The sequence below is a fragment of the Ailuropoda melanoleuca genome, chromosome 8, assembly GCF_002007445.2.
Source record: "Ailuropoda melanoleuca isolate Jingjing chromosome 8, ASM200744v2, whole genome shotgun sequence".
Taxonomy (NCBI): Eukaryota; Metazoa; Chordata; class Mammalia; order Carnivora; family Ursidae; genus Ailuropoda; species Ailuropoda melanoleuca.
This window is the reverse complement of record NC_048225.1, coordinates 89,616,401-89,629,245: the sequence shown is the minus strand read 5'-3', so window position 1 is coordinate 89,629,245 and position 12,845 is coordinate 89,616,401. Positions and strand designations below refer to the sequence as shown.

At 39.9% G+C, this 12,845-nt stretch overlaps 2 protein-coding genes across 7 annotated transcripts in view; one reads left to right on the top strand and one right to left on the bottom strand.

Moving 5' to 3' along the window:
- The window catches only part of LOC100464745 (torsin-1A-interacting protein 2), a 39,483-nt gene extending 37,346 nt beyond the window's left edge, over positions 1–2,137 (bottom strand). Inside the window, exon 1 of the mRNA XM_011226952.3 lies at positions 2,011–2,137. The gene's annotated coding sequence lies outside the window, so the exon portion shown is untranslated. The remainder of the gene's footprint in view (positions 1–2,010) is intronic.
- The window catches only part of TOR1AIP1 (torsin 1A interacting protein 1), a 40,628-nt gene continuing 29,059 nt past the window's right edge, over positions 1,277–12,845 (top strand). For 2 of the 6 annotated variants that reach the window (XM_002920798.4, XM_011226957.3), the window contains exons 1-3: positions 1,280–2,176; positions 3,857–3,934; positions 7,546–7,605. In XM_002920798.4, coding sequence (XP_002920844.1) covers positions 1,693–2,176; positions 3,857–3,934; positions 7,546–7,605 — 622 coding nt within the window. In that variant the 5' untranslated portion in view covers positions 1,280–1,692. Of the gene's footprint in view, positions 2,192–3,856; positions 3,935–7,545; positions 7,606–8,711; positions 8,757–12,845 lie in introns of all 6 variants that reach the window. The other 4 variants (XM_019801313.2, XM_019801311.2, XM_019801312.2 and 1 more) reach the window with 4 other exon arrangements.

Here is a 12,845-nt window from a genome sequence, read left to right as displayed (position 1 = left end):
TATTCTTCCTCCAGTTTCTTTGGCTATGTTGCATACTGCACACAAAACTAAACTAAACTCCTAACAGACAAAACCTAACAGACAAACCTAAGTGACTCCAAATCATGTTAATTGTGTCAGCGGCCAAATTTATGAACTATTAGTGAAAACATAATACACCTGAAAATTTCATTAAATTGAAATTTTTGCCCAGTTTAAGCAAATGAGTCGCTGAAAAACATTCTAAGGTGATTTAAAATACCTGAAATAGGGGCGCCTGGGTGGCACAGCGGTTAAAGCGTCTGCCTTCGGCTCAGGGCGTGATCCCGGCGTTATGGGATCGAGCCCCACATCAGGCTCCTCCGCTATGAGCCTGCTTCTTCTTCTCCCACTCCCCCTGCTTGTGTTCCCTCTCTCGCTGGCTGTCTCTATCTCTGTCAAATAAATAAATAAAATTTAAAAAAAAAAAAATAAAAAAAAAAATAAAATACCTGAAATAAACACCTTCAACGTTTTCAGAGTCATTCGTTGTAACTGGTCCCAAAATTACAATTTATCTTAAATCTACTCACTAAAATCAATTCTAGAACTCCAAGGAGGCAAGTGTGTATGTTTGAGGGAACATTAATCTTTCTCCCAAATATTGACCTTCTCCATGACTAAATTTGGCTAAATATCTGCAAGATCAGCCACATCTGTTAAGATGGTATAGAGAGGTGAAACAAATAGCTATTACCATGTTTTCTTATTCGGTAAACTAAATGCAGGAAACCCTAAGTCAAATTCAGTAGATCAAACCATACCCAGAATCAAAATCAAAATAATGGATCACAAGTTAAAATTACATTGCTCTTATTTAATCAAACTACTCGTTTATTTTTCAATGTCCATAACACAGCACTAACAAGGTTTCTGAACAGTGCTACTGGAGCGGAGCTTTCATATGAGAGAGCCAAGAATAAGACTGCATAAATTCTGCAAATGGAAATCCACCGAGTGTGTGCCTGTAGATACGATTCTGCACTCTCAACAGGTGACTTAAAATGTAAAACTAGCTAACTGCCTTCATAAGGAGCTGAAAACTAAAAATTTTTCCAAGAAAAGATGGCACTTGCAGAAGTATCTTTAAACCCTCACTCCTACTAAAACACTTGGAAAAGCAGGACTAAGATAGCAGTCTATCAAAAAGGTTCCAGGAAAACTGCGCAACAGCCTGGGGGCGAGGACAGAAACTTCACCCGACTTTCGCTCGGCCTTTCCCAGAGACTCGGAACCGGGGGCCAGCACCTGCGTGTCCTGCGTGCGGGCAACAGTTGCCACGAGCAGCTGGTTTAGGAAAGGCAATTTGCCCAGCCAGTTGTCCCTTCTCCGTCGTCCCCTCCCTCCCTCCTTCCCCCAAGGCCAAGGACAACGACGTCGTACTCCCTCTTCTCCTCCTCTTTGGTGCCTGCAGCCAGGAGGCGGGAGTGACCCGCAACAGCTGACCCGGCATAGGCACTGCCTCTCCCACAGCCCTCAGGACACACCATGGGCCCAGAGGCGGGTTTGCAGCACAGCAGCGACGACGCAGGCGGCGGCCCCAGCGACTCTCAACTGCCCCCCTGACCTCCGCGACCACCGCCCAACACCCCGAGAAGTCGTCGCCATCAACGGCAGGAGAATCTAGGGACTCCAAAACCACCTTCGCGATCGACTCAAGCTACGTCAACAACTATGGCGGGCGACGGGCGGCGGGCGGAGCCGGGTAGGGAAGGATGGGTGATGTACGTCACACCCCGAGCCCCCCTACGGGAGGGAAGGCGCCGGCTCGCCCCTCAAAATGGCGGCGGCAGTGACGCGCCTGCGTACGGAACTCCTTCGCCGTCGCGCCACGGCCGGCGGGAAGTGAGGTTCTCCGAAGAGCCGCCAGAAGTGTACGGCGACTTCGAGCCCCGGGTGGCCAAAGAAAAGTCCCCGGCGAGAAGACGAGTCCCGCTAGAAGAGTTCCGGCCTGATTCTGGGAAAGAGGAAGTGAGAGAAAGCGCCTACTACCTTCGGTCTCGGCAGCGGAGGCAACCGCGACTCCAGGGAGCCGAGGAGATGCACACGCGAAGGAGTATCCGCCTGCAGCAGCAGCAGCCGCAGCCACAGCAGCCCCTGCTCCAGCCGTCTCCGGTTACGGCCAGGAGAGGGTTACGGGACTCTCCTTCCTCTGAAGGTGAGGCCGCCGGAGGTAACAGTCTCAGCCGCGAGCCGGGGAGCGAGCGCAGCGCGCGGGCGCAAGCGGAGCGTGTGCGCGTGCCGGGCGGGCGTGCGTGCGTCCCCGCGCAGCTCATCCCCGCCTGGGCTCCAGTGGCTCCGCGGCGCGGGGGGACGGGCGCCCCCACGCGGGGTCCTCCCCGACCGCAGGCGGGGAAGAGGCTCAGGCGGGAGGGTTGGAAAAGCAGTTGCGCGGAGCGACCTGAGCGGGGACCTCTGCGCATCCCTGGGCATCGACCTGGGGGGTTCCAAATTGCCTCTTTCTGCAGGCCTTCACGGGGAGACGGCGAGTTGGGTGGCTGGCGGGACGTCGAAACACTAAAGGCTCGGTTTCACTTCGGTTCCCTCTGTCCTGCGGATGTTGCTACCAAAGCCACTTCCATTTCCTCTTTGAGAGGCCAGAAGTTCCCAGCTGAAAGTTGTGGTTCTGATATAACCTTTCAGTCCTTTTCCATCGCCACCCGGGTGGGGGGAGAGGGAGGGGAAATTTCGTGAGCGGACGTTTGGAGGGATAGGGTAGTTGGTGAATTGACTGGAGACCCCACCCAAATACTTACACCGAGGTGGGGTAAGTCCGTTATCCCGAACTTGAAGATCCCTAATGCCTGATAAACTTGAGCTCTTTCTCAAGTATGGTGGTCTGTGCAAAAATTCGCCACGTTGGGGGCCCTCGATGTAATCTCATTGGTTAAGTAGCTCAACAAAACTTAGTTTTCCTCTAAATGGACCGAAAGGATGTTGGCAAAGCGAGAGTATAGTTTTAGGTAAGTCACAGGTGAAGCAACTCCCTTAAGCTACCCTCTCCCACCTGCCGCCTTCTCCGCTGTCTAACTCTGAGTCACAGGTGAAGTTTCGTGTTAGCCCCGTGTAAGGCACCTATGAGCTAAAAATCCAGGGGTTTGAATCACAATGGGATTACACAATTAGTGGTAGCCCATTGATAGATACCAAGAAGATACCAAGAGGAGGTGGATTTTCTGCTAAGAGCAGAGTCATAGGTAACGCTTGTACCTGCGGACACATGAAGTGCTGACACATTTGAAGATGCGTTGATTTTGAAAACTTTATGTTAAAGAGCTCTAAGTTGCCCTGGGGTGTAGGTACTCAAGACAGTTTAGCCCACTTGGTTTTACTTCTAAGATTAGAAACTTCCTGAAGACAAAGATCCCATCATCTTTGAATTTAGGTTAATTTTATCTCCTTCAATATCTGAAGAACGCTGTGGTAGGCAGTAAATAGGTTACATTGTATTGACTCTGCCATGGAGCCTAGTGCAGTTATATAAGCTTTTTTTTTTTTTTTTAAATACATAAAGGATTTACTTCTATTTTAGTAAATGTATACGGATCTAAACGTTTTTCACACTTCTGCTTTCTTCCACATCATTTCTGAAACTGGTGCATCTTTTAAATTCCTAAATTAATATACTTTTTATTGTAAAGCATCAAAGATGAATAGTTTATTTTTATATTGCCTTAAGGGTAGTTCTACCCAAATTCCTAAGTTTTGGTAAACCTAATTACACATTTCTAAAGAAATGCATTACTTGCATTTCTGCTTATATATTGCTGTTAAGGTGCATAATCTGTACCCACGTCATATATACTGAATTTTGACAAATGTCATGTCTGTTCTTTAGAGGATGAACCATCTTCACAAACTATTTTAAGCCAAACCATCCCAAAGAAAACTATCCAGAGAGCACAAGAAACTCCAGGTAAGAAAAGTGATTTTTTTTTTTTTTTTTGCCTAATCTGCCAACTTTTTTTTGACGTACACATTAGAGCCTGGTTCATCAAGGGTCCCAAATCATAACTTAATCAGAGGTTTGGTGAATCTGCTCTGTAGATTGTTTATTGGATTAAGCCATACAGGCATATGTCAAGAAAAGATGGGAATGGATACTTGAGTAACTACTAATTACCAGCCGCTTTGTATATGGTCATTCATTCGCATAACTCTGCAGAATAGATGTACCCATTTTATAGGTGAGGAAACTGGAGCTCAGAGAAGCTAAGGCTCTTCCCTGTGATTACACGATATCTGATGGAACCAAAATTCATACCCAGGTTTGTCTTCTCCATAGCCTTTTCATTTTCCCCAAGTACCTCATTGTCACTGTCCTGTGTCATAATTAGGTACTCAGTGAAGTTCGTTAAGTGTGGTGTGCATGAATATGTTACCCTACTTTCCATTTAAAATGAATTAAGTGGGGGGTGCCTAGCTGGCTCAGTCAGTAAAGCATGGGACTCTTGATCTCAGGGTCGTGAGTTCAAGCCCTATGTTGGGCATGGTACCCACTTAAAAAATAAATAAAATAAAATAAAATGGATTAAATAGTCTGGATAGTAAATCATGACATGATACAGTCAATGTTTCATCAAATCTAAAATGTCCTCAGTTGTAAGATCACCGTCATTGTTGTACGTACTACCTAGGAGGAAGAAATGCTGCCAGTTAAACTGTAATATGCCATAGATGGTATGATGCATCCCAATTTCAGAGATGTTAAAGTGTAAAAATATTTGTATCTTAGTATCAATGTAACATAGAAGTAGGCTATATCGATAGTCTACTTGAGGTTTAAAAACTGTTTAAACTATTTTGAAAAGCAGGGGAAAGGATTTAGTTCAGTTATTAATGTTTAGTATCCTTTGGTTTTTAGCTCCAGTTGTCCTGGGTTTGCTTTTTTTTGATATTAGGAAAGTCCACAACTGTAAATAATGGTAACTATGAAATTAACCATCCCTTACTTCTTTTTTTTTTTTTTTTTAACTCCTATCCTGCCTTGTTTCCTTATCCATTGCTTCTGATAAGGTTATGCTTTGTGGTGCCCGGGTGGCTTATCAGTTGAGCGTCAGAAACTTGATTTCAGCTCAGATCATGATCTCAAGGTCCTGCGATTGAGCCCCACATCGGGCTCCCTGCTCAGCATGGAATCTGATTGAGACTCCCTCCCCCTTCCTCTGCTCCTCCTGTGCATGCACGCACACGCACTTTCTCTCTCTCTCTCAAATAAATAAATAAATCTTAAAAGAGATTTTGCTTTATAATTTGACCTGTTCTCAATTTAGAATAAGGTTCAAGTTTAATTCCAGATAAGCACACCATTTATATTTAATGCCTATGTTACTGTGTTAAGATTATAAACTCTCTTAGAAAAATCCTTTGAGGAGCCCCTGGGTGGCTCAGTCAGTTAAGCGTCCAACTCTTGGTTTCAGCTTGGGTCATGATCTCTTGGGTGGTGAGATTGAGCCCTACATAGGGCTCCTTGCTCAGCTGGGAGTCTACTTAAAGATTCTCACCCTCTGTCCCTTCCCTCACTTGCACGCATGCTCTCTTTCTCTCTCTCCCTAATAAATAAATGAATCTTAAAAAATAAATAAATAAAGACCTAAACCAAGGGGCCACATTCTACAACAACCTAATAAAGACAACTACATCATTTGTCATTCTGTTACTTCTAAGTTATGGTAACTGTTGATTATATTAGTTTAGAACCGGGATACAGTTTGAACTCTTATTGTTTGAAGTTCCGGAATTGAATTATTTTCACATTAAAATAGCCACTGGGTTGTTCATTCAGTTCAGTCCATGTATGCTAATTTTACAATGTGAGATTATATTAGGAGAATTTCATTTATTTTTCCTATAGTTAAATAGATTATTTTGTTGTAACAGTTGTGGTTTCTAGCTAAATATTCATAGATAATTATTTTTTAATGCCTACTATTTTGTCACAAACATTTGATTATTTGGTTGCCGAGCATTCATTCATTCTCCAGATATTTATTCAGCACCTACTTTATGCCAGTCCCCATGCTAGATGCTGGGGGTACAGTGGTGAGCAAAAGCAGGCAAGGGACGAAGATCACTACAAAAGAAGGGTACTTGCTATTTCATTCTCTGATGCCTCTCTTCGGTACTCTCTCTCCTTCAAGTATCTTATATAAGGCTATGTACGTCATAGAGCATACACTTAAAAGATGGAACTAAAATAGTAATTGACGCCTGTAGATTAAGTTGAGCTTTAGGTTTTAACAAAACCTGAAAAGGGAGGGAATGCAGAAGAGGAAAAGTGGAAAGTTGTAATGATGGGATTATGAACATGTACAAGATTTATTTTTAAAGTTATTTCTTTAAGTTCTAAATACCTGATGTGTGAAGTGCTAGCAACTAAGGTAGATATTTCATAAATCTTAGAGCTGGAAGGTTTAGGGGGAGTCATCTTCTCAAAATTTCTATCAGCGCAGATATCCCTTTGTCAACATCCATTCATATAGTGCCTGATGATTTTCACTGAAATGGAAATCATTCCCTCACTATCTGTTCTATTTTGGAGACAGCAACAATAATTTATTTGTTTAAGTAATGAACTAAAATCTGCTTTGCTGTAACTTTCTCTTATTGATCTTAGTTCTGCTTTTTTTGAGCTACATAAAATCAGTTTAATCACTTTTCTACATCTCTCTGTCTTTAAGATGCACAGAAACATGCTGAGTAAGTATTTTTTGAACAAACGGGTGACTGACCCTTCAAAGTTTCTCTTCTAGATACTTTAAAGGGGAAATTGGGTTAGGTCAGTTTTGTAAAAACAAACATAGGCAGTCAGTATAATGGAGGGGACCAGTGATAGCCAGTTCAAAATGGTTTTTACAGTTATCATACAGAGCCAAACAGAATGTTTTTTATAGAGGCAAATGAAACAAAGATAGTATAATCGAAATTTAGATATATATCAGACTTTAGATTACACCGTTTGGGGCTCTTTGAGAAAACACACCTTGGTTTTTCTAGATTAACATTTTATGTAATGGGATTGGCTTCTCCATTAACCCTATGCCATTGAACCGTAGACAGTTTGAGCAAACCCTGACTAACGTTAACATTTTATTTAAAATTAGAGTTTGCATTTCCTGAGTACACACAAGGTTAAATAATTGGAGGGACTATATTAACTCTCAGGAAGTTAACCCAAAAATTAAAATATGCCAGGAATAATCCGTAATGAAGGTAAGCCCCAAATGGAATAAATAATTGCATGGGTGCTACAGTGCAAATTTTGGTTCTTAATTGGGAATATTAGAAGGATTTTATTTGGTATTCTTTTCTTTTTATAATAAATATGGCCTGTTGAGAAAAACTGCATATTTTTCCATCATGTTGATAAATTTTTTATGACAGGAACTTGTCTGTAGTTCACTATTATATACTCATACTTAATGAAAGGCTCAGAAAAACCCTTGTGGAATAAATAGATGATTGTATAATAAATTTAGTATGCTTGACATTTCATATTTTTTTAAATGTTTTCTCTTTCTGTATTAGTGGTGAGTGAAGATCCTATAATCAGCCTATGTAGACCCCCTCTAAGAAGTTCAAGATCTGGTAAGAGATTGTTTTGTCTGTTGGTTTAACTGTTTTATAAATAAATTTATTTTTAAATAGGTTAGTACATGTATTCATATGGTTCAAAATTTAAAAGTTATTATAAATATGCGATGAAAAGTCTCCCTGCCCTCTCTGTCCTTCACCCACTCAGTCTCCTCATCAGAGGTAACTAATGCTTTCAGTTTCTTAGGTATTTTTTTAGAGGTATTTTATGGAGATACAAGGAAATTCATGTATAAATGATATTTTCCTCCCTTCTTAACACAAATATTAGCCCAATAAACACACTTTTCTGCACCTTCCTATTGTCTGTTTTTATTTTTACTTAACATAGTAACACATTTTTCCATTTACATCTATAAAGGGCTTCCTCATTCTTTTTAAGTTGTTCTTATATGTTGCTATAATTCTTTTTGTGAGCATGATGATTTTAAACTAGGATCAGGGACTTTTTTATTCTTCCCAGCATAATGCTACTTAAAAAAATCAAGACTGAGGCTTTATAGCTCAGGGCTATAAAATTTTTCTGCCTCGTTTATATTTCTTTTTTTTTTTTTTTTAAAGATTTTTATTTATTTATTTGACAGAGACAGACAGCCAGCGCGAGAGAACACAAGCAGGGGGAGCGGGAGAGGAAGAAGCAGGCTCCCAGCAGAGGAGCCTGATGTGGGGCTCGATCCCATAACGCCGGGATCACGCCCTGAGCCGAAGGCAGACGCTTAACGACTGCGCCACCCAGGCGCCCCTCGTTTATATTTCTTTTTGACTAAAACCTCTAAAAAGTATTGCCCTTAAGTTGATTTCATGACTATGAAAGAAAACTAGTAAAGTCATTCCAAGCGTTTGTTAGCCCATAAGGGTGCTTTATCATGGGAACTAAAAAAGAACCTTATTTTTCTTCACATTAGGTTTCTACTCCTCAGTCCTTTTCTTTAGGAAAGAATTAGGATCTTTTTTTTTTTTTTTTGATGGATGGATAACTGTTATTTTAAGTATTATAATGATAAAGATCTGTTAAGGTTTTGATGATGAACCTGTGGTAAAGAACCATATGGTGCATTTCCTTTTAAGCTCTAATCGTTTTCTTGCTATCTCTCTTGCAGATTCGGCATACAAAACAAATGGAAATACTAAAATGAATGAATTAGGTTTGTTTATCTCTAATTCTTATAGGGTTTTCTGAGGGTTTTGATTATCAGAATACAGGAATATAGACATTTAGTCACGGGCTTGAGACTATTGGTTTGCTCATTGTCTCAGCTTGTAGGACACTGTTCCTGTGGCCATGATCTTTCTTCATTGCCCTGGTTTTTATTCTATCTGAAATTATGTCTTTTGTCATATTATTTAAATTCATATATGAACATGTAATAACAAATACATTTTAATTTTTATTAGACATTAATTTCACACTCCTGAGAGAAAAGGGGATATCAACCTAACGCCTTCTCATTTTTTCTTTATTTAGAAAGTAAATTCGCGGTGTTTTTCCTAGTAAGTTCAGTGTCCTTTGCCGTGTTTGTTGAACTGGTTTAAATGCTTTCCAGTGTTTGCCTAGGTGTAGGACATGAGATACCAAGAGTGAACCTACATTGATTGTGGTTGGACTTAGTTTTAAGTTACAGTATTCTTCTAAATTTAGAGATGAGTCAAAAGGAAGGAAGCTTCCTTTTTTTTTTTTTTTTTTTTTAAGTAGTTGCAACTTCTTTGAAATTCGTCTTTCACTTAAGTTAGGCTGATTTCTTAGAGACTTCAGGATTTAGTGTCTGGGAACTGAAAATGTTCCTTACAGTATGAAACTCATCATGTGTGCTCATACCCACCAGAATTTCTCAAGTGCTGTATTTAAAAACTTAAAAAAAATTTTTTTTTAAGATATAGTCTCTTAACTGGAAGAGAAGTTGGAGCTGAAATGATCCAGCACTTTTACTTTCTATTGTAGATTTAGAAATTATTTTTATAACTACTTTATAATAAGAAATAACTTTTTAAAGACTGCTTTCCAGCTTAAAGAATAATTTCTGCAGGATTAATGAATGGCATCCTCTGATCCTTTTTTATAGTAATGTTAGAACCTCTTAGAGTATTAAAAGTGGCTATTCATGGAGCTTGAATATTATTGATATCCCCAAACTGTTCTTTACACTCTCTTTCCTGTTGCCCCATTCTGGCTCTTTTCTCAAAAGCGTGATTGGCATTGAATAATCTTAAAGGTACTGCTCTTAAAGCGGGGAGTCGGCCTCTGAGTAAAATCTGACCTGCAATCCTGTTTTTGTACAGCCTATGAGCTAAGAAAAGAGACCTCGTGTGGTCTGGCAAAGTCTCAAATATTTACTATTTGGCCCTTTATGGAAAAAGTTTACCACTCCCTGGTTTATACCAGTGGCAGGAATAAAAACCCGCAAATTACCCAAAGTGACTTTTGTTTGTTCTAAGTGTAAATTCAGAGAGTTACATACTTGCTTGGACATAGATTCATTGTAGCAGTCCATATTAGCCTGTATGGACAGCACAAGAAGACAGGAGACACGACTCCTGTATTCTATCTAGTCTTCTCTTTGAGAAAGCACCAGAGCCTCATTTATGAAATCTTCCTGTCTTTGTCCCCAGATAAAGCACAAAATAAGCAACGTTTTATTTACTAGAATATCTTTCACTTCTCACACCAACGCATTCAATAAGTCTCTAGAAATAAAAACTCTATGATACAAATATACCTGTATTTTCCTTAAAAACTGTAGCCAAGCAAAAGAAAGTGATATAATTAGTGGCTGATTTCCACCAGAAGAGATGGTTGTAAGTGATCTGTTCTTACAACAAACAAGTTCGTAGGACCTCTGAAAGTACCTTTTCCTAATTGGTTGAGATTATTGGAAAAGTAGTACCTCCTTAACAGCTCCTTTAATTATTGCCGTTTGTCTACTAAGTGCCACAGCTTTTATAATTTTTTTTTCCTCTTGGGCCCACTTTATTTGGAATCAGGGTGGGGAGGGCTCTAGGCCTGCTGGGCCCGCAGCAGTGCTCGCACCTGGCCGATCTGCCAGTCAACACTGGAGCCCACCATGCCACTCAAGGCAACTTACTGCTCCACGCTGTGTCTGTAGTACCACAGGCAGCACATGTCGCCCAAGGACAGGGGGCTGATGGTCCGTAGCTCCTTCAGAGATAACTGGTTGAGGGCAACCCCCTTGGTCGTGGCCATGAACACGGCTTTCTTGGAGGTCTTATGGTCGTGGTGGAATGGCATCCCTTTGTGGACCATGTAGTAGTTGAGGTCAGTGGCCAGAATGTCTGGACTAAGACCTGTGCCATGTGCTCACAGTGCATTTGGGTGACACCAGTTGGGGGGGAATGGTGAGTCCTAGGGACTCTGGGTGGTGAAGCTGCCAGCCCCAGGCCCAACCTCTACCCCCCTCAGCCAAGATGTCCCCAGCTGTGGGTGCGTATACTCTGACCCACCCTCTTCTTTGCCACAGCTTTGTAATATTTTAACTTTTTTTTTTAATTAAGGGTATTACTGCTCCAAATAAGAGTTTAATTTCTCAAAGATTCTTCATGAGCATAGAGAAGAATAATACCTTTAAAAAAAAAAGTGTTTTCACCTTCTACATGCAGAAGCCAAAGAGTTTAAAATAAAGGAAGATAATACAAAAGAGGGAAATGAAATTAAAACTTTCATATAGTCCTAGATGCTGCTGATTCATCATCAGATTGTATTTAAATATTTATACATTCTTTGAAGCTTAGGTTAGAAAGATGAAAACAGAAAACCTTGCATGAAACCTAATTATTAAGCACTAATTTCACACTATTTCCTTGAGTTGTTAAGTAATGTCATGGTGTGAGAAGTATTAACGAAATCCTAAACTTCAAAGTTTTTATTCTGTGATATAAAAATCTATTCATTTATTAAACAAACATTCATTTATTTATTTATTTAAAGATTTTATTTATTTATTTGACAGAGAGAGGGAATACAAGCAGGGGGAGTGGGAGAGGGAGAAGCAGGCTTCTTGCTGAGCAGGGAGCCCGATGTGGGGCTCGATCCCAGAACGCTGGGATCATGACCTGAGCTGAAGGCAGACGCTTAACAACTGAGCCACCCAGGCGCCCCAAACATACATTTATTTTTAACAACCTTCTATATATATATTAGTGAGTGGCCTAAATGCTAGAACCATAAAGAGCCATGACATTATTTTCTCTAGCTCTTATAGTGCATGATCTAATGGAAAAGAAAAACAAGTTGAAAAATTATTGTAATGTTGTGTTAAAATGGAGGTATGTGTATGTGATAGCCTGGAGGAGAAGTGCCCTACTCTGCAGAAGAGGTTGGGAGGTTTCATGGAGGAAATGGCATTTGACCTGAATTTTGAAGGATGAGTAGCAAGAATGGGTAAAGAGATTTGCAGGTACTTGTAAATGTCTTATAATAGACATGACTGTTTATCTTCAGAGTCTGTGCAGTATGAGAAATTAAACTCTTTTGCATTAAAGACAACAGTCTCTGATTAGCTGTGACTCTGAGATATGTTAAATAACTTTTAGGATGACATTCTAATAGTAGACTTGGAATTCTTGACCTTCATTTACTAAAATGAAAACTGTGTTTAAAAAGTTGTAAATATAGGCAAGACAATGGGTAGACTGATACAATGATGGTTATTATCAAATCAAAGAAACTGATAGGATTTATTATTATTTAGAACATCTAATTCATAAGATACTGGATTGTGCCTAAGGCACAATGATATTAGCGGTATTATCAAGACAACCTTGTTTAATAAGTTACTGTTCATGTCTTGAATACTATTGATAAATATTGCTAGAAACATAAAATTCTAAAGAAAGGGCCTTTAAAGACTAGAATCAAAGTTCTAAAAGTGTTCAAAAATAGATAAAATCCAAGATATATTGAATACTTTAAATATAATGATACAAAAAATAAATGGGGAGCTCACTTATATAAGTTGGTTAAAAAAATAATTCTTAAATCCCCCAGGCTAATTAGACAATGCATACATAAACAAAATAAAGGAAATTGAATTTTAGGCAACCTGTATATGAGGGGTTAATTAATTATTAGGTGAATTGGCTCTGAACAAATTTACCTGGAGTTTAAAAAGTACACGGAAATAAATTAGGATCAAAAAGGGAAGGATAACTGCACTATTCATTTTTTTTTACTGGTAGCTCAATGAAGAAATACACAGATTCTAAAATCAATTCAGCCTTAA